At 34.2% G+C, this 20968-nt stretch overlaps 1 protein-coding gene across 1 annotated transcript in view; it reads left to right on the forward strand.

Moving 5' to 3' along the window:
• LOC149797022 (vacuolar protein sorting-associated protein 37A-like) overlaps nucleotides 1-20968 on the forward strand; it is a 44542-nt gene that overhangs the window by 13047 nt on the left and 10527 nt on the right. Inside the window, exons 3-9 of the mRNA XM_089961679.1 lie at nucleotides 4034-4148; nucleotides 4541-4629; nucleotides 10493-10640; nucleotides 11587-11672; nucleotides 17337-17464; nucleotides 18009-18067; nucleotides 19854-20016. Coding sequence (XP_089817805.1) covers nucleotides 4034-4148; nucleotides 4541-4629; nucleotides 10493-10640; nucleotides 11587-11672; nucleotides 17337-17464; nucleotides 18009-18067; nucleotides 19854-20016 — 788 coding nt within the window. The remainder of the gene's footprint in view (nucleotides 1-4033; nucleotides 4149-4540; nucleotides 4630-10492; nucleotides 10641-11586; nucleotides 11673-17336; nucleotides 17465-18008; nucleotides 18068-19853; nucleotides 20017-20968) is intronic.

Raw genomic sequence — 20968 nt, forward strand, 5'->3', positions numbered from 1 at the left:
GCAGCCAGTGGCAGAAATTAGATTAAGACAAGATCAAGCAAGATCACTTAGATCATCAAGAGAACAAGAGACTATGAAAGTACCAGAAATGATGGTGCGTTGAATATTCAGAGAAATATGAAGATGCATAGGGTACTTCATTCGTGGGGTCTTGTTGGTGAAATACAGTTATTATTTAGAGGTTTTGTTGATGAATAGCTCGTGTTGAATTAGACACTGAACTGTTGTTTGGTTTTAGCAGAATAAGTGAAATTATGGCAAGTTTAATAAAAATTTTATTTTGGGTATCATGTGGTTTTTAAACAAATTTTAATGTCAGGCCCTATTTGCTGAGTATCAAAGTAGCCAGAACATATATCGCTTCAGTATATACACGTGTAAATTGAGAATTCCTAAAATTATTGTAATAGACTTCTTCACTTGATGTTTATTTGTAAATACCTTCTTTCAATTTCAGGGATACATTTTTTTATGGTGTAGAATCCCAGGTATTAATAAGACATTACTGGACTCACTTGATATTGGTCATTTACTAGAATTAAAGGTTCTCCAGGATGCCAGATATGCAATTAAAAAAATACATTTACGTATATTAAAAAATTCATTATAAATGCATGAAATTCCAAAAGTGTACAGTGCAGAAAAAAAAAATATCCTGATGCACAGGGCACCTCTAAATGTAGATTGAGCTTATCTTGTATTCAGAGTGTGTTGCCAATCAGACTAGTTGCCCAAAAATATGCCATGTTTATATCTTGATAAAAATCATGAATGCATCCATAAAATGCATTTTCATTTTAAAGTTCTTGTTTAACACTGGTAGATTATTAACATTTTAACCCCCTACAGAAATTGTTTGGTTAATTGTGTTAAAAACTATTCTGTTTCTGTTTTCCATATTTCATTGGTTACTTAAAATTAGTGGTGGGAGGTCCATTTGGTGTGATTAGGCTCCATACAAAACTTACAATTAGTGGTCACTTGTTTTTCATACAATGAGAGATGCCTTGATCATGCTTACAAGTATTGCATTAGTGGTTAATTATATTGAGTGATACCTATGCAATTGTTTGACATATGGGATTAGCAAAATATAGTGTCCAAGACAAGTGTTGAACAAAACAGATAGATACATTGCATATTAATCAGTTTAATTCAAAGAGATGATAGCCACAGATTTTGTTGATAACACAGAATGGGCGTTAATTCTATCATGTAATTATGACACAGAGTGGGCGTTAATTCTATCATGTAATTATGACACAGAGTGGGCGTTAATTCTATCATGTAATTATGACACAGAGTGGGCGTTAATTCTATCATGTAATTATGACACAGAGTGGGCGTTAATTCTATCATGTAATTATGACACAGATTGGGCATTAATTCTATCATGTAATTATGACACATCCACTGTACTGAGACATAAACTAACTACCATGCTGTTATTTTTACTGATTGAAATTTTAACGGAAAACTTGACTATGATTTCATTCCTGTTTTCTTATTCAATGAAGCAAAATATGAAGAATTATGAAGCATTTAGAAAATGAAATAACACAAAGACCTCCAGATGCTCCTTCCATCAGATAATATACAATACTCAGTACATTGACTAGTGTTGTTCCGATTATTGATTATAATCGATCATCAGTTGGTTGAGCGAACCAATAAGATAATCGATTGTGAAACTCCATAATCGATTATGTGTAAAGGGAGACTACATTTGAGCTGTAATAACACAAAGAACTCAAGATACTCCTTCCATCAGATAATATACAATACACAGACAGTACCTGAAGGCACAGCTGCTGAAGACATTAAAAAAAACCTGAAATCATCCAAAGAGCAGAGGCATATGCTACACTTATTAACTATTCCATATGTGAACATGCCAAAATTTGGAATTGTTGAAAATCTTGAACAACTCTGTTGAAAAATGTGAATGAGGGATTAGTCTCATGAGCAGTATCAAAGTGTAAAGAGAACACGCTTGAAGCAGGACACACTTCAGGTACTTTTGACCCAGCCAGTAAGGAGGACGTGAAGATAAGATTGTTATAGGTGGAAAGTCAGACATAAATCTTGTTTAAAAAAAGTACTGTAAGCATGAAATATTTAGTGGGCGGTCAGGAAATGACTCTTACTATGCAGAGATGTCATTTGGGGGGGAATGGGCATTTGTCCCCCCCCCCCCCTTTGTATGTGCTGTAAAATGTAAAATTGCTGTTGCCTATATACGAAAATTGTCAAGCCTGCACCCCCCCCATCAAGTCCCCCCCTTCCCGCGCTAGTATGTGCCAGTAGTACATATATAGGATATGCTGAAATATGCCTTAGGCTCACCAGAATTAATTTAGACAGCTTATGCATTATTAATTCAAACCAGCTTGATTTCATATAATAAAATTCATACTTATTTACAGCTAAAATTTGTTTTCTCTTCTTTGTACTGAGGCAAAATCAGGTGTCCTTTTGAAAATTTGTGATATTCAAAGTGACTCACAAATCAAAGCATACTGGGCAGATGGGACCTGTCAGGAAGCATCTGGAAAATAAATTCAGCAAAAAAGTAACTGACAGGAAGAAAATTTACGTTCAGCCAGGTTTATATATCACTTATTAATGCATCTGGTAAAACTGGAGTATGTAATAGTCGACGGAAAAATATTTATAATAGATCAGTATGCCAACAAGGAAAATTCATTGGTATTTCATTGACAAGATTGACTTTCAGTTCAACACATACTTTTCTAAACCTAATACATATTCTCATTCTTAGAAGCAAAATGGAACCATTTTCTGTGACATGGGCATGATGGCAGCAGCCATGTTCCTTTTGGCATACCAATCGGGTAGATTTTCTAATCATATATTAAACAAAAAGTGATATATTGTGGTAGTTTACACCTTGCTGAACTCTAAGTTTTCTTCCTGTGAGCCACGTTTTGCAATATTTATTTAAAATCTGCTTCCTGCCAGTGACCCAGAATATTTGAACGACCAGGTCGTCACTGCAACTTTTGCAGAGGATTGGCACTAAAGATAAGAAACTTTATTTTGGTTTTGATACTTTGAAGAATAAAAATGAGTGATTATTCTGATAAACAGGCAACTCAGCTCTTAACTGATAAGTTTAATCATTCAAACAAGAAACTGCATGTATAAAAGACAGGTCTATTTGGCTCTTTTGCATAGGAGTGGCACTTAAGTTAAGAATCTTTTAGTTTGTGATCATTTGAGCAATAAAAATTATAATTCTGAAAAAACATGCAACTAAAACAGTGAAATGAGCAAGTTAATCATTCAGAAAACAGAAATTGTATGTACATATGACAGCACATCGACTACAAAAGGCATAGCTTCATGACATTGCTGTACATGATCTTGTAGATATAACCAACATTAACGATTACAAAACAGTCATACCCACATAATAGATATGCGGCTCTTAGCATTATATACTTAGACACCAGACAAGAAAATAGGAACTAGAAAATGGGACAGTGAAATAATTGGTCACTTTTCCAAAGTCACTTGTCAGTGGCTGGGAAAGAAATTTGTATAGCCTTAATCTGTCTTAGCATTAATTATATAATACTACTACTGTGTAAACATTTCACCTTGATTGTGCAATAGTAATCTGTTGACATTTATTTTGGTGATGTAATACAAACATATTAATGCCCTGAACTATTGCATAGGAAAGAAATATTTTGTTATTGGGGCTCATTCTTTCAGTCCTTTGACTCCAGCCATTTTGAAGGAGGGAAAGAAAAAAAAATTACAGCGAGCATCTCATTGCAGATAAACATGTAGGTCAACTTTCATCAGGTAATTTTTTTTCTTTCAAAAAGAGGTTTATTTAATTCATAAATATTTTACAATATGGAAAGATGTGAATGAGAAAACTTCATTCTTTTATTAAAATAATTATGAATAAAAGTATTTATAAAACATTTTGTTGATGGTTTTCTGCATTATTTTGTATTATGCTCATTAATTTATCAAATTTACTTTTGCTCAATTTCAGATCTCTACCACCTCAGTTTCCACAAGACAAACCTACAGTAACAGTTGAACCTCGAGTCATTCACCCTTGGGTAGATCAGCAAGGGAAAGTGATTGGATGTGCTAATTTAAACAATGTACATGATTTTCCTTTGTTTACTTTAAATGAATGACTTGTTGATTTCCAGATTCCTGCTTCAGCAAAAATGACAAACTTGCCTTTTTATTTTGCACCCTAAAGATAGTATTTTGTCTAATGTCTTTAAAGCTTTTGAACATACATAAATATGTTTATTTACACCTGTATAGCATAAGTTACATAGATTCTTGTGTCCTTGGTATTTTAATTATAAACGAGCCATAAACTGCATTTTGAATAACCCCCGCCAGATAGGTGTTTCAGGTTCATGTATAGATAATAAACAATAAGTAAGTAAACAAGTACTTTTATCATATACAATCATTCTTGGAAATTAAACTTTTAACACAGTAAAGATAGTTTAAAGAATTTGTGTACTTTTCCTTTCAGTTTTCAATTCATTCTAGTCTGCTTCTGGCAATACAAGCCATACTTGAGGAGTTCAAGACAAATCCTCCATCTCTTTCATCACATGTATAGTAAGTATCGACAGGTAAAAACTGTGCCCATAATGATCATGTTTCTGCTGGTCATTATGAAGACCATCCAATTAAAAAAATCATTATAGGGACAGATTTATTGATGTAACTGTAGTACATGTATTAACAGTAAGATGACTTGTGAAAAGAAGTTCTCCAAATATTATTTATTTGAGGTCTTGGACAATTTACCTGTGTTAGAAGTTTGTTTCAACCCTTACTTATAGGTACTAGGGTTACATATTTGAGGTCTTGGACAATTTACCTGTGTTAGAAGTTTGTTTCAACCCTTACTTATAGGTATTAGGGTTACATATTTGAGGTCATGGACAATTTACCTGTGTTGGAAGTTTGTTCCAGCCCTTACTTATAGGTACTGGGGTTACATATTTGAGGTCTTGGACAATTTACCTGTGTTAGAAGTTTGTTTCAACCCTTACTTATAGGTATTAGGGTTACATATATGAGGTCTTGGACAATTTACCTGTGTTAGAAGTTTGTTTCAACCCTTACTTATAGGTACTAGGGTTACATATTTGAGGTCATGGACAATTTACCTGTGTTAGAAGTTTGTTTCAACCCTTACTTATAGGTATTAGGGTTACATATTTGAGGTCTTGGACAATATACCTGTGTTAGAAGTTTGTTTCAACCCTTACTTATAGGTACTAGGGTTACATATTTGAGGTCATGGACAATTTACCTGTGTTAGAAGTTTGTTTCAACCCTTACTTATAGGTACTAGGGTTACATATTTGAGGTCATGGACAATTTACCTGTGTTAGAAGTTTGTTTCAACCCTTACTTATAGGTATTAGGGTTACATATATGAGGTCTTGGACAATTTACCTGTGTTAGAAGTTTGTTTCAACCCTTACTTATAGGTACTAGGGTTACATATTTGAGGTCATGGACAATTTACCTGTGTTAGAAGTTTGTTTCAACCCTTACTTATAGGTACTAGGGTTACATATTTGAGGTCTTGGACAATTTACCTGTGTTAGAAGTTTGTTTCAACCCTTACTTATAGGTATTAGGGTTACATATATGAGGTCTTGGACAATTTACCTGTGTTAGAAGTTTGTTTCAACCCTTACTTATAGGTATTAGAGTTACGTATTTGAGGTCATGGACAATTTACCTGTGTTAGAAGTTTGTTTCAACCCTTACTTATAGGTATTAGAGTTACGTATTTGAGGTCATGGACAATTTACCTGTGTTAGAAGTTTGTTTCAACCCTTACTTATAGGTACTAGGGTTACATATTTGAGGTCTTGGACAATTTACCTGTGTTAGAAGTTTGTTTCAACCCTTACTTATAGGTACTAGGGTTACATATATGAGGTCTTGGACAATTTACCTGTGTTAGAAGTTTGTTTCAACCCTTACTTATAGGTATTAGAGTTACGTATTTGAGGTCATGGACAATTTACCTGTGTTAGAAGTTTGTTTCAACCCTTACTTATAGGTACTAGGGTTACATATTTGAGGTCTTGGACAATTTACCTGTGTTAGAAGTTTGTTTCAACCCTTACTTATAGGTACTAGGGTTACATATTTGAGGTCATGGACAATTTACCTGTGTTAGAAGTTTGTTTCAACCCTTACTTATAGGTATTAGGGTTACATATATGAGGAATGCTGCATGTTAAGACCTGACCTTGTATTATCAAAGCTTGGCCTGGTGTTTTCAAGGCTTGGCCAAATATTCTCAATGCCTGGTCTGTGTTCTCAAATCTAATAAAGTTGACTTTATGTAACATTACCTATAATGAAGATAGGCTCATGCATTGTTTTAGAAATTATATGACTTGACTATTTTACTACTTTGTCAAATTTCATTTACATATTTACTCCCAGTTTTGTATCAGAATTTGGGGTTTTCGGCTGAGTTAGATCTTTCTGCTCAAAAATCCTTGGGAATATGGTTCCCGGTTTAGAGATTATGAATACATTCTCATACTAAAACTTGGACTCCATTCAAAATTTTTAAATTTGACTAAATTTTAGTGCTGACCAACCAATTTTTAATTGAGTCAGAATTTTATCATGAGGGTGTTTTTATAATCTATGTTTCAGATTTATTTTGTAGTACTATATCCTGCTCTTGTACACGCTTATTTCTTTTCTCATTCCCTTCATTTAAAGAGCAAAATCTGACATTGCATCCTGGAAAAATTGAAAAGCGCTATTCCATTTTTATGTTGCACTCTGAATGTTTAAGGTACATATAGTGTTGAGCTTGCCTGTCCACCAATCATCTCAACACATATTGGTTAAGTTTGTAATTAGTAGGTCAATGTAACTTATAATTTATGTTACTGTAACTTTTAGTTGAATTTTGAATTGAAATCAGAAAAAATTTACTATATTTTTCAGCCTGTAAGTCAATATTTTTGACTTGAAAGTCAGGTCTTTGTCTTATACTCCAATTCAACTTATATATGGATTATGTCATTGAAATTGCATCGACTTATATATGGATTATGTCACTGAAATTGCATCAACTTATATATGGATTACGGTACCCAGTATGCTATTAAAATTGCTCTATAATTGGCATAATCAAAACAGGCCACATAGAAATACAAATTCTTGTTAAATTACTATGTCAATAAATTGTTATAAATCAATATGACTGCATTTATATTTATAAGTTTTGTCATTATGTAGTTTGCATTCTGCAAGTATTTTCTTATTTCTCAAACATGAAATAAAGAAAACAATTACTGGTACAATAATTCACTGGGCCACATACCACACTTATGGTCTGTACTCTATAGTATACTGTACTAATTAAAAACATATTGTTTGTTCCTATAAAAAGATATAAAATAATTTTGTTTTATTCATCCTTTTTAACCATACCTCATTCTTCCTGATCACATTTTAGCAACTGGTCCATTTCTATTTGAGTTTCCAGTAAACTGTTGGACACACGTGAGCGATTACTGCCATAGCTTTTTCATTGATCTAATTAATCCTACAAAGGGATGTAATCCATATTATCTTGAGCATTCTGTGATTACTTATAAAACACCATAGATTATACTTTCTACTGAATCCCCCAAATCATGTTTGTAATTGTATTTGACAGAGTTTCTCAGATAACTACGGTTTAAGCAAAACTAAAATCAGATATATAGATGGAATAATCATAGATCATCAATGATCCATTTTTAGTTTCACGTTTAATTTTAACATAAATTGTAATGTCAACACATCACCTATATTCATTCTTAACCAGCTGTTGTTTCGGTGTCTCTCTTTGATTATACCAATAGTTGATAAATTGATCTTTGGTTTCCAACAACAATCAAAGCCAGTTGCCACAAATGTTTAAACCCTGATATTAGCTTTGGCTACCATATTGCCCGTACCCCATTGTTCTTTATCATTAATCTGCATCAATTATGCTACCTGTTTTTAATATCAGGTGGATTGAGAACCATAAGAAATGATGCCCACTCCTTTCTCTGGATGTAAATAACGTATTTAGCCATGGGCATAGTTTTCATTGCTATAGTACTGGCACATTTTAATGAGTTAGGTGTGTGTTGATCAATCTTTTCAGTCATAATCATTCATTTAAGTATCCCCATACAAGTCATACAGCTTATCTCACAGCCTTTTGTCAAACCATGCAAGTCTTACACAACGGCTTTTAAGCTGGAATTTGTAAAGTTCACGGAAGAGAAAGGTGGGAATATGGCTGCTTACAAGAAATATGGTGTAAGTGAAAAATGTGTCTGGGATTGGCATCAAGCTAAGATTGCATTATGCACTAAAAAAAAAAATCCAAAGAAAGCAAATTGTGGCTGCATAGCAAGATGGATTAATTGTGAGGATAAATTAGAACATGTCTTGACACAACGTGCCATATGTCATTGAATGAACTGTGTTGATCTCAGACTCAAGGCAGAGGAAATTGCAACAGAATTAGGAATTAAAAGTTTCATTGGAAGTGTGTCATGGTGTTATGGGTTCATGCAAAGAAGGGGACATAGTATAAGACAACGCACTACTTTGGCACAGAAACTACCAGCAGACTTTCTGGAAAATTTGAACAATGTCTGTGAGTACATCCAAGACAAGATTAAAACTGACAATGTGGAAATGACTAACGTGATAAACATGGATAAAATGCTGTTAACATTCGACATTCCAGTGAACAGAACAGTTGAGCTTAAAGGATCTTACAGTGTTACTATTAGGACAACAGGTCATGAAAAGTCAAACTTCACTGTAGTTCTCTCATGTTCTGCCGATGGTGGAAAGTTGCCACCAAGGCTGATTTTTAAAAGAAAAACAATGCCCAGTGGAATAATGATTGAAGTAAATCCAAAAGGATAGATGGACAATAACATGATGGGGAAGTGGTTAGATAGATGTTTTGCACATCGAGTTGGTGGATTTTTCCTCACTAAGAAGTCTTTCCTTATTATGGATTATATGCATGCACACATCAGTGCCAAGACAAAGGTGAAGATTGAAACCAAGAAGACATCTCTAGGCATCATCCAGGGTGGTATGACAAAGCTCTTACAACCATTAGACAATTCCATTAATCACTGTTTCAAAGCTGAGCTTCGAATGTTGTGGGAACATTGGATGACGGCAGGCAAGCACAGCTTCACCAACATGGGATGTATGCGGCACACTACATATTCCCAGGTTGCACATTGGGAAAGGGTTCCTGAATCAGCTGTTGTGAATGGCTTTGCTAAAGCAGAAATTGTCAGTGGGATAGAGAAGCCAGATGAGGGTGGTGGGACAGATGAGGATGATGAGATGGAGACAGACAATAATGAGAACATTTGCAATGATCTGAGCTATGAGATAGCTGCCTTTTTTCATTCCAATACAGAAGATGAAGACTTCGAGGGATTTTCAGATATTGGAGATGATTAAGTGAACTCTTAATCATTATTTTCTTAATTAGAATGTGGAAATGTTCTACTACAGGTAATAAAATGAATTATGACATCGATGTGCTTTCAATTATAATTGACATGTTAAATAATATGTCTTATAAAACTGTTCATTTGTGTAAATTTGATATTGCATTTCACAGATATGTTAAAGTATAATAAAAAGTATTTTTATTTATTTTTCATTTGTAACTTTTTTTTCTTCTGTCTCTTAATTTTCTTCACATTTCTGATTTCCCTATGGATAGCCTCATTTCCCTATTGTTAGCCTCACTGAGTTTATCTCATCTGTTGAATCTTGCTTTCAAGACTGGTTTCAACTGGAATACTCAGGTCAAAGCTTTAGACCTTTAATTAACATGTACATAACATGCAGGGCCATGTGGCTCTTGTTGCAATTCAGCTGTGTCAGTTGATAACAGAATATAGCAGTGCCTTGTACAGGAGTAAAATCACAAGTATGGTAGCATCGGTGATGCAATTTCACGATTGCCGGTAATATGGAATATCATACAGTAATACCATTAGTATTCATGAAGCTGGAAGTTACTAGTGTAATGCGAAGTCAGGTTATTGACCTGGCCTCGTTTTATACTCCGAATCGACGTATATATGGATGAAGGATGGAAAATTTACAAAATTAGTGAATTCAGCTTATACTCCTCATTGACTTATAGGCTTGAAAATATGGTAATGATTTCATTGAAACAAACCTTGGTATTTTCAATCATATATCTTCCAAATGCATTAAATTTCAGTCATGTTTAGAAATAAATATGTGCAAAAAATCAAACTATTGTAGTTAAGATTTAGCTACAGTGCATGTTTGTTTTCTGTTAACCATACGTTACTGATATAATGTAGTACCGGTCCAGAAATACTAGAATGTTTAGTATTGAAATGAGAATGTCATATTTCTATCTTTTATTCAGTCCCACTAGTCAGCAGTATCCAACTCCCAATGTTCAGCCTCCATACCTGTATGGGCCACAAAGTCCTCCATTCTCTGTGCTTGGTGCTATGCCTACTCTACCAGTGTCAAGTCATTCAAATGAGCAGCAGATAACAGCAACCAGTCAAGTAAGAATCACATTAAATTTATTCTGTTGAAAATTCGGACACATACTGAAACCAGTTTATAATAATTCCATTTAGATAGTGACTATTAGTAGAAAAAGTAGAAAAAGTACTTTGTATTCAAATTTTATTTTTAAAAAAAAATGATTTATTGGATATAAAGGATCATAATTATTTTTTGCAGATTAATTTAACTTTCAGCATAGACCTAGATGTTCCTACACATAATTTCCTGGCAGATGATGCTACTCATACAGTTTGCTTCAGATTATTAGTAGAACAGTAGACCTATAGATGCCAGAGCATTATTCTGCAGAAGACCAGGTCTGGAGGTTATAAAACTCTTGAGTGTGAATCTGACATTCTGCTTTGACCAATTACATATGACATTACTTTTGAAAGATCATTTCTGATTGGCTGATTGTAAAATTTAAGCTCAGTTCTATGATCTTCAGGAATGCAGTTACACAGCTTGCAGCTGGATGTATTTATACATAACCAAATGAAGTATTTAGTTTTATCCAAATCTCCTTGGATTTTTTATAAATGGTTCATTGTGATTCTATTCTTACTGGAGGAACAAGTAGCAAAAAGACAGTTCTAAAAATGCTGCATAAGTCTACTTTAGGTTGGTGGTGGGATGCTACTTGTTCTTAAAGGGTAATATAAAAGATTTAAACTTAAACAAAAAAGAGAAAGAAAATAGGTTACAGAAGAAAAATATTGTATTTCCACTCCCACATGTAGATTTAAAACATAACTTTTATAAGTTTGAATGCAAAGATATGTGAAACAATTTATAACTATAAAGCTCACACTACATCAAAATTATGATATTGTTTTGAAAATAATGAGTAGTTCATTTCCATTTTTGGAATGAAGTCCTGGCATATAATTTAGGATAATACTTGTATTTTAATACAATAAATGTTTATTTTGACTATTTCAGACTAAGTCAGGGGTTTCTACCAAGGGTGGGGTAGAGCTTGGTGTTCCTGATGTGTTTACGGCATTCCCACAGCTCAAGACAATGAGGTATAGAGTCTATGCTACAGTAATATTTGTCGGTTAGAAACTCGTAGTTAATACATCTATTATAACCGCTACATTTGGCAACTAAAACCAGAAATTGTTTCTATAGTAGCAGGAGTTGTGAGGAGGGTGGGTGGGGGGCAGCTTTCATGGTTTTGAACCACAAATATGATGACCCAACAAAAAATTAGCCACATTTAATGATTAACCCTCTTTTGTCCATTTGTTTTGGTTTCATTCCTGGAGATTATAAGTGATAATAAAGTAATCAAGGCTATGTGACTGGTGAATATTATACAGAAGAAAAATAGTGCCCACGATAGAGACTTTATTCTGGAATCGGGGCATATGCTTAGATGTAACATACAGGAATATGTTTATAAGTGAAATAAATGCAATGTTCCTTTTGTGATGCATCGTAATTTGCAGGGCCTCAAGACCATGTTCATTGCCCCTATCCTTTATATGTTAACCTTAGAGACCTTGCAATGGACTGGTACTAAGTAGACATCCTGTAGCTATTCAACACTGTGAGGTTATTCCAGATGGCTATTGCTGACGAAGGTCAACTGTACATTTTGGCTGGTAGAACTAAGGTTCAGAGTGCATAATACCTACATGGGTGTTAATACCATTCACAAGGGAGACTAGTTGCATTCAGGGATTTGGATTGCTAGGTCAGAACACTTCCCCATGGTTAAAATATCAGTCCTGCAGTTTTAACATGTATTATGGATAGAATTGTATCACTCTTCACAGCCTCCTCCACATCAATGATTTCCATACCTGGTCAACATTCTGCAAAAGCACCAGGTGTATTACATTCTAGATTATGATGTGCTCTTGTTTCATGTCTACATATGCATGGATTCTCAAGTATTTACTCCCATTGCATATATAGTTCAAAGTGCACATGATCAGGGTCTCTTTCCCTCAAGAGCATGCCTTGAAATCATCACAGTAACATTTTTGAATCCTCTCAAAAATCATATCTTAACCTGAGGATTCCTTCACATATCAGGTCTTGTTGCAACAGGGAATCTCATCATCCTGGATTGCCTGTTTTTAAGACCATTACAATTGGTTCTTTTGTCCCAGTGGTGACAGATATTTTGCCCATGGTAACAAACAGTACTGTTTTCCTATATGAGGTTACTTCTTGGTGAATTGGAGAACCTCACATGGCTTACAGTAAATGTACCCTTCCAGGTCCATCCTCTGGGAATGATGCATAGATGCCAGCACATCAAGCTGGGACCATGCCCACCTCCTGTCATTGTTTCCAGAAGCTGGCGGGTCGAGGTCTCCTCTGGAGCAACTGTTTCACATCAGTATCCTAGAGATGAAGGACATAGTAGAAGCATTTCATTGGTGGCAGGAGATCATACATGGAAAGGGTGTACACGTTCTTTCTGATAGCTTCATTCTGGTTTATTATCTCATAAGACTAGAGGGGTGACCAAATCCCCAGACATCTGCTTCATGGTTTGAGATTTTCTAAGGTGGTGTCATCAATGATAAATCCACATTCAAGACTGTCATGTTCTGGGCAGGTCAAATGTATTGATAGACTTATTTTTCCTCAAGAACTCTACTAGTCTAAAGTAAATAGCAATTTCACCCCTTGGTATTCAGTTGAATTGGCACCTGCTGGGATTAGCCATTGTTTCTCCAGTCATGGATCCAAATGCCTGTACAGTTGATTCTCCTTCCATAGATTGGTATAGATGCCTGTGCTTACCCTCCAAGACCTCTGATCCCAAGATTTTGCAAAATGCAAGGGCATCATAGTGTCAGCATGTCCTGTTTGTTCCTCTGAAGGGGAAAAATTAAGGAATAAACAACTTGTTCAGTCGGGCAGAGGGAATTCCAAGTAAATTATGGACATTCCTCACCTGAAATAACCTTGGTGACAGGAGTTTCATCTGAACCCAGACCTGTTCAACCCGCACATCTGGATCATTTTGAACAAGCCCTCAGGGCAAGCAGTTCTCAAAACAAGGTGTGGAGAGAATCGCTGATGAGAAGGCCGACTACTATGAAATCATTTGATTGGAATTGTTGGACTTTCATATAGTGGTATAAGCAAGGACACATTGCTCTGCTTAACTTTCACCGATAGCTTTGTGACCTGAAGAAGTTAGAATCCATCACGATAAAAGGTTACCCTTGCACAGTCTCAGACATAATGCATCACCATGGAAGGAAGAATATATGACAAGGCAAAGACCTGTCTGACCTTCTGGTGAATTTTAAGGTGTCATGTTTGAAGGATTTAACCCTGTGCCCAAAGCGGAATCAACCATGGGTTCTGACATTGTTACATAATTATAAAGCATAATTTGAACTGCTGCCTAGAGCATTGTTGGTTAATGTCTTGCATAAGACCTGTTTCTTAGTCATCCTAACTACAGCAGACAGGATCAGTGAAATGCACGCCTTCTAGGTCGACTGAACTATCTATAGTTCTGTCAGGATGATTTGATTTCACACATGATGCCACTACGTTCACTGAGAAGAACAGGCTCTGTCTCATGGGCATTCGGTTGTTCTACTGGATACAGGACTGGTGAGGGCTTTTAATGTAGTACATAAAACAAACCGAGCTGGCGCAAAGGGGGAGATCTTGTCTGTTGATACCTTTTAGAGAGGGAAGGGTAATTAGCTCAGGCGGTATCATCCTGGATATGATGGATTATTCACTCTGTATACAGAGAATTAACCCAAGATCAAGGAAAATTATTGCACATTTCAGCTCATAGTCGAGTTGCTACCATTATTTCATTTGAACGCAACTTCGTTGATGGATATTGTACAGTTTGACCCTGTAGTGTAGGACCTACAGCAGCAATGCAACAGGCTGTGCTTGGCACCCTAGTTATATGTCAAGAGTCAAAGCTGCTGCACATACCTTAAGGGACATAAGATAGGCCTAAGAGGATGTAACCCCCTCCACCTATTACCATTTCTCCTAAAGCAGTATGATTGAGTAACATATGTTGAAGAAGAAATCAATTTTTTTTGTAAAATATGTTTATTTGATAATACTTACCCAATAACAGTACAGATACAGACTCTCCCCCTCCCAGTTATATCCACATGCAGAGTGTGCATTCTACTTCAGTAACAAATTAGGTGGCACTCTATCATTTTGTATATTCATGGGATAGAGTTTTAAAGCAAAAGAATTCCCCTAGTTTTCCTCACTGGTTATACTAGCTATTTAATAAAGACCTTTTTTAAAGTACTTGTGATTCCATTTATTTTGGTGTATGATTGATGGTTGTAATATGGGTTATAGAGTATACAGCTTGGCCATAATTAAAATGTGCACCTATAAAATAAACTGCTAGACCTGCCTGGTCATTTTCACTTCTTGGACTTCAGTGGGAATTGTAAAAATAGAGCCAGTAGCTTTTTCACATTTAATTTATTTGGTAATTCATTCATTGCACTTTCAGGAGCTGGTATTGTCTAGTCTGGCAAAATTTGTTTTCCCTATTTTAATAATTGCTAAAGATAGTGTACTTTTGACCAATTCTGAATGAGTGTTTGAGCACATGGGAGCAGTCATTTTGGTTTGCTGTGTGCTTAGATCATGTACTGTTTCCACAAGTACTGTGTTCAAAGAAATTTCAGCCACAGTACAAGAAAGTAACATATAGGTATGCTAACATTGTCTCCAATGAGCATGTTGTAAATGTAAACAACTTCACCTTACATCTGTCACTTGCTCAGAAGTTCGTAATATCTTAAACAGGGAATCCCTTTATCCAAGGGGAGGTCAGTCTTATATGGCTCCTTTTAATGTGGGCAGACAGCTTCATTTTTTATAGATAAAAATGCACAAAAAAGAGAAGGCAGAACAGAAGGATGGACAGCTCTTACAATTTTTTAAAAAATAATTGGAAAGAACTTTTTGAACCCTTTATCTCATGTAAGCGCCTTTGGACATGTCTACCCCATTTTCGTGGAAGCATCTTTTGATGCCTCTACCCAATTTACATGGAAGCGAGTTTGGACACCAATTATTGGAAGTGCCTTGTATGCCTTTCTGTACATTAGCCATTATGAACTGGTTTTCATTGTGCCTTCTTTGGGGAAACCCCCTATTTGATACTATATTCATTGATGTGAATGACCATTATGTCAGATCATGTGGTCACTGTTAACATTCTATTTGTAATCTGTTTAAAGTATGTTATGAGTCTATGCTCATAAAATAAGTAACAGAAAAGAGAGAAGACAACAAGCTTTGTACAATTTAACAAATAATTTATTTTCCTAAATACAAAGTGAAAATGAGAAAAAAGAACTTATGGTATTGTGAAATAAATCCCAAAATAATCCAAGAATTAATTTAAAGTCCTGAATAAAACTCAGTACAAGTCCCGAAGAGATCGACAACTGAAGGCAATGATGTGTCTGTTATTGCCTATGGAGTGCTGATCTGTCAAGTTTTTTGTTGAATCACAGTAATATGATTTCAAGTTTGAATATATTATAAATTCTAGTGAATGTCTTTGTCCAGGAATTTTATCAGAGCACTTTTGTATTTCCAGAGAAAATAATCATTTGAATTCAATAATTTGAAGAAAATAAAATTCAACCCAAACTGGTCACAATATAATACAACTTGAAGGTGCTTGATGTTAAAGCACAACTGGTAAAATCCTCTCAGTCACAAGACTATATAGTTCTCTGCTTGACCTCAGGTCACAATTAACATTTTCTCAAAAGAAACATTACCTAATGGAAAATAACCTTCTAGAATGATAAATGAGCCTTGTTTATTTACAACACAATAACCTGTAAAATTCAGTTAGGAATCTCCAAAACCCTGACCCAAATCAACATATTTACTCCTTCTTGTTTACATGAATAATAATCCTGATATTAAGTTCATACACACAGAATAATTTAGCTATGTATTAGTTGTTGACATAAAGCAGATATGAACTCAGTTTTGGACAATGTTACATTACAGTAGCATGTAATTAAATAAAATTCTTATTTTTTTTAAAACTAACAAATAAACAATTAAATCAAATATGTATAACAAGTAAGTGGGTCAGATTCTCCACTCTACAAAATGGAGGCCACGGATTTAGTTCAGTACTTTCTGGAGTTTGCACAATTAAAGTCATAACTATGAAGTCTTCAATAACTTTGGTATAGGCTCTGTTGTTGATGTGGGCAAAACTGAGTTTTATAATTTATCAAATTCTGATGATTTAGTAATGTAGATGTAGACAGAAAACTAGTAAATTTTGAGTATGTGAAATGGCAGCTATGTTTGGTCATACGGCTTCACTGGCTTGACAGTGAACAAGTTCTCTCAAGATTTTAAAGCACATAACAAAATTCTTCCATGAAAAATAATTATACAACTATAACAATTAGACTTTACTCTTAAATCTTTCTTTATATAATAGATGTATACCAAAAATGTAAAATGGTTAAAATTGATGTTGAATGTAACATATATTATACACTGCTGTAACAGTTAACAGGCATTCCTGTGTGTATGGAGTCAAAGAGGTCAATGGTGTTCATTTTATAGCACACTGCACTGTGTATCTTTGGTACATGTATATCAACTGCAAAGCCATACACTCTGTGAGGTAAAGGGTTAACACAGTTGTATATAGTTACGTTATTTTTCAGTAATACAGAATTGCTTGAAATTTTAAATGAAGAGGAGAAGATTCTGGAAATGATACAGAAAATGCCCAGAGTTCATCAGATTGCAGAGGAGAGGGAAGCAGTATCCTTTAAATGTACAGATCTGGCAAGTAAGTTTCATTGCAGTAACTGCTGACCCTTCATGCAACTTAAGTAGCATTCATAGATCTTTATTTTAACCCGAATAATCAGATTATAACTCAGTATATAGTAGAACCTATTTTGAAACACCACCCCTTCTGCCAAAAGATAATGGTCTTTCAAGACAGGTAGTCTCTTATGACAGGCCATACCACTATATAATCATTAAATCTGTGCATTGAGAACCCAGTATCTCCAAACAGGTGATCTCTCACAGCAGAGGTCTCTCAAGAGAGGTTTTACTGTATTGTAATAAAATTCCTTATCAGTTATGTTCATGTTCTAATTCTTCATTAAGTCTTGGAATCCATCTTGCTATTTCACAAAGATTAGGATACATAACAGGTGAACTTTTAGCTCTATTAAACTCCATACGTTTAAGAGATTGGTTTAATCTCACTATTTAAGTAAACTGTACTCTTTTAGGAAGATAAATCTGTAATTGTTCTGTGACTAATATTTAATAGAAAGCAAAGCTCGTGGATCACATACATGTTTAGAATTATTTTTCAGAGGAAAATTTATCAAAGAAACCAATCCTTCAAGAACTAAGACAAGCTGTTACAGACAGTGTAAGTACTTGCATGTATATTTACTATTTAAGCAGAAACAAAAATGCTTTTTAGTGGGGCATCATTAGGCCTGTCATATCACTGAGGAGTCCAGTTACGATTCACATACGTTGTAAAAAGTAACTTAAATGTTGCAAATGTTTAATAAAGAAGATCTTTTTATTTAAATATAAAATAATGCCTTTAAGCAAGTCCGCTGAAATGAATTTTCATAAAACTCATTTAAATACAATTTGGTCTCTCAGACACTGTCCAGAGCTGTCTAGAATAAGGCATTCTCCATTTGTGCCAATTATAGCACTGTTATACAGAGGCTGAGAGTGTAATGATATGCACTCTTGTATTCCAATGTGAAAAGTGTCCATTGACCATCACTATGCCTCCAAGCATTTCTGTGCAAACCTAAAAGTGCCTATACTTTTGATTTATGACGGGCAGAAGTGTTTATTGCATTGTTTCAATTAATTACATGTTACCTGCTACTATCACATTAATTACATTTTTCTATGTTAAAAGGCATACAAATCCTACCTGCATAAGAGCTAGCTGTTACGGTCATGTGTCAGCTTATCACCATTGACCAATTAAATATATTAAAAATTTTATTATGTAAGTAATATTATTAAATAATATAACCGTAATCAGTTCTTTATTTTAATCATTTACAAATGTGATCTTGGCTTGTAAGGGTACCAAGCAAAAGGCATACTTATTGTATGAAAATCCTAATTTCATAGGGTTAATTATGGAAAAAACAAGATCCAGAGTTTGAAGTGAACTTAACTTTCCCAAATTGGCACTCCGAGGTTTGCTCAAGGATAAGTAAAAATTTGATGATTACTTTAAGTGTGATCTTAGCATCAATATGTAACAGATAGAACAACAGAAATTTGAAAAGAACTAAGTTTTGGCATTGTTATTTCTAAAAACAAATGTCCAACATTTTAATAAAAAAAGGAATCTGGTTTTATTCTGAATCAACAATAACACTAGAATGTATCCACAATCACATGCAAAATAAAATGTTTTTGCTAAACGTCAGTGATATGTGTTGAAATTGCTTGGAGTAATGTTTTTAATGATCTGCCAGCATTTGGCTGTCTTGAATATAGTAATTTATGCAGAAAAGTGAAAAACTTCATTAGAAAAAGGCTATTTATTAATTATAAACAAGAAATCAACTGTTTAAATCTTCCTCCCCCAATGTCTGTCTGTTCTAACTGTCAATGTCCAGCCTTTTCAGAGGTACCTCAATAACTTGCACCCTTGTCTATGCAGCAGATTATGTTTTTGGATCCCATGGCATGCAAGTTATCGAGGGAGAGGTGTATTGTTTTTGTACAAGGAAATTTAATTCAGAACAGTTCTTGGATTCTTGTTTTAAACAAGGTTTTTTTAAAACAGATTCTTTGGATATGTTTTAAAAATATATCTTCTTCATTTTAAAGGTATGAAATTCATGCTGTTCTAGATATTTAACATATACTAAATGGTTCATGACATCTTGTACTTTTCTTTTGAGATCATGAAAGGGAATTTGTAATCCCATTGAGATGTTCATTAAACATGATATTTTTAATTAATTAATTTACAGGTGTATGTATATATATATATATATATATATATATATATATATATATATATATATATATATATATATATATATATATATATATAATTGACTAACTAATTGATTGGTTCTTCAAGTAAGTAGCCCATAGTTTATTCTGTATCTGTGTATCTGGCATGATGAAAGCCAGCAATTGTTTTGCATAATTTTTTTCAGTATGGTGAATTTGAACATCTTAAGTCAGGGTTTGAACTGAACCAGGAGCGCCACCTATGTTTGCTAGATCAGTTCCATCCGACAGCCCTCCATAATAACCTTAAGGTTGCCATCATGGAAGTTGAGGAGGAGTCCGAAAAACTTGTGGATGACTTCCTAGAAAGTTAGTATCTTTTTCCAATAAATTTATAACATTGCATAGTTACCTCCTCTGAAGTTACTGTTTGGGAAGTGGCACCAGTCTTGGTCAATTTGAGCAACTTGAGTTAGATGGACTTCCTGCTTCAAAATAACCCCAAAACATTATGGGTTCTTGGAGCTGGCTGTTTCAAAATAGATTTTTCATTATGGCACAGGATTGTGAAGACTATATTGGAGGAGAATTAATTCAAGGAGTAAACACTTAACATAAATACAGTTTATTATTTCTCAGTTATGATGTAAATATTGTAAGTTTTTCTGTACACTTGCATTATTGAACCAGTGTTATTGGTTAAAAACTCCAAGCATGTGTAAACTAAGTATTATTTACACAAGTGATTGTCAAAATCACAAATTAGTTTATATGTTTCAGATTACAGTTCGTGTAAGGAAATACAACAAATTTGGGGATTGGTAATTGTCAGTTTGATCAGAGTTACAGAGAAAAGTCACTGGCTGCCTCTACTGTGACATCATTTTGAGATAGAATTAATGCCAAAAGGCATTGAGTTTCTGTCAGAAAAGATATGCAGAAGTACTTGATTTTACATAAAATCCTAGAATTATCAATTTGAAAAGAAAAAGTATTTAGAGAAAGTATGGATATTTAAATAAAACAGAAAATGTGTGAAGACTGAAGTTAGATCAAGGTTCAGAAAAAAATGCTTTCTTGATGCAGCCTTTCAGTGATAACATAATTGCATGTGATTGCTTTTTATTGAGTGAAATTCTGTGACTACTAGGGAAATTCTTAGGCCAATTTATACTTATTATAAATCCAGAGCATTTATTGTGATATTTCTTAATTGAATAAAACTGTTGGAAAATAATCATATTTAAAGAATTTTTGTGTATTGATTCATATTCTTAGTTATTCATTCTGGTTTTAAAATTTGATCTTGGTCCGTAATAAA

The sequence above is a fragment of the Sinohyriopsis cumingii genome, chromosome 6 (genome assembly GCF_028554795.1).
Source record: "Sinohyriopsis cumingii isolate HCF-2022 chromosome 6, ASM2855479v2, whole genome shotgun sequence".
In the NCBI taxonomy this organism is placed as follows: domain Eukaryota; kingdom Metazoa; phylum Mollusca; class Bivalvia; order Unionida; family Unionidae; genus Sinohyriopsis; species Sinohyriopsis cumingii.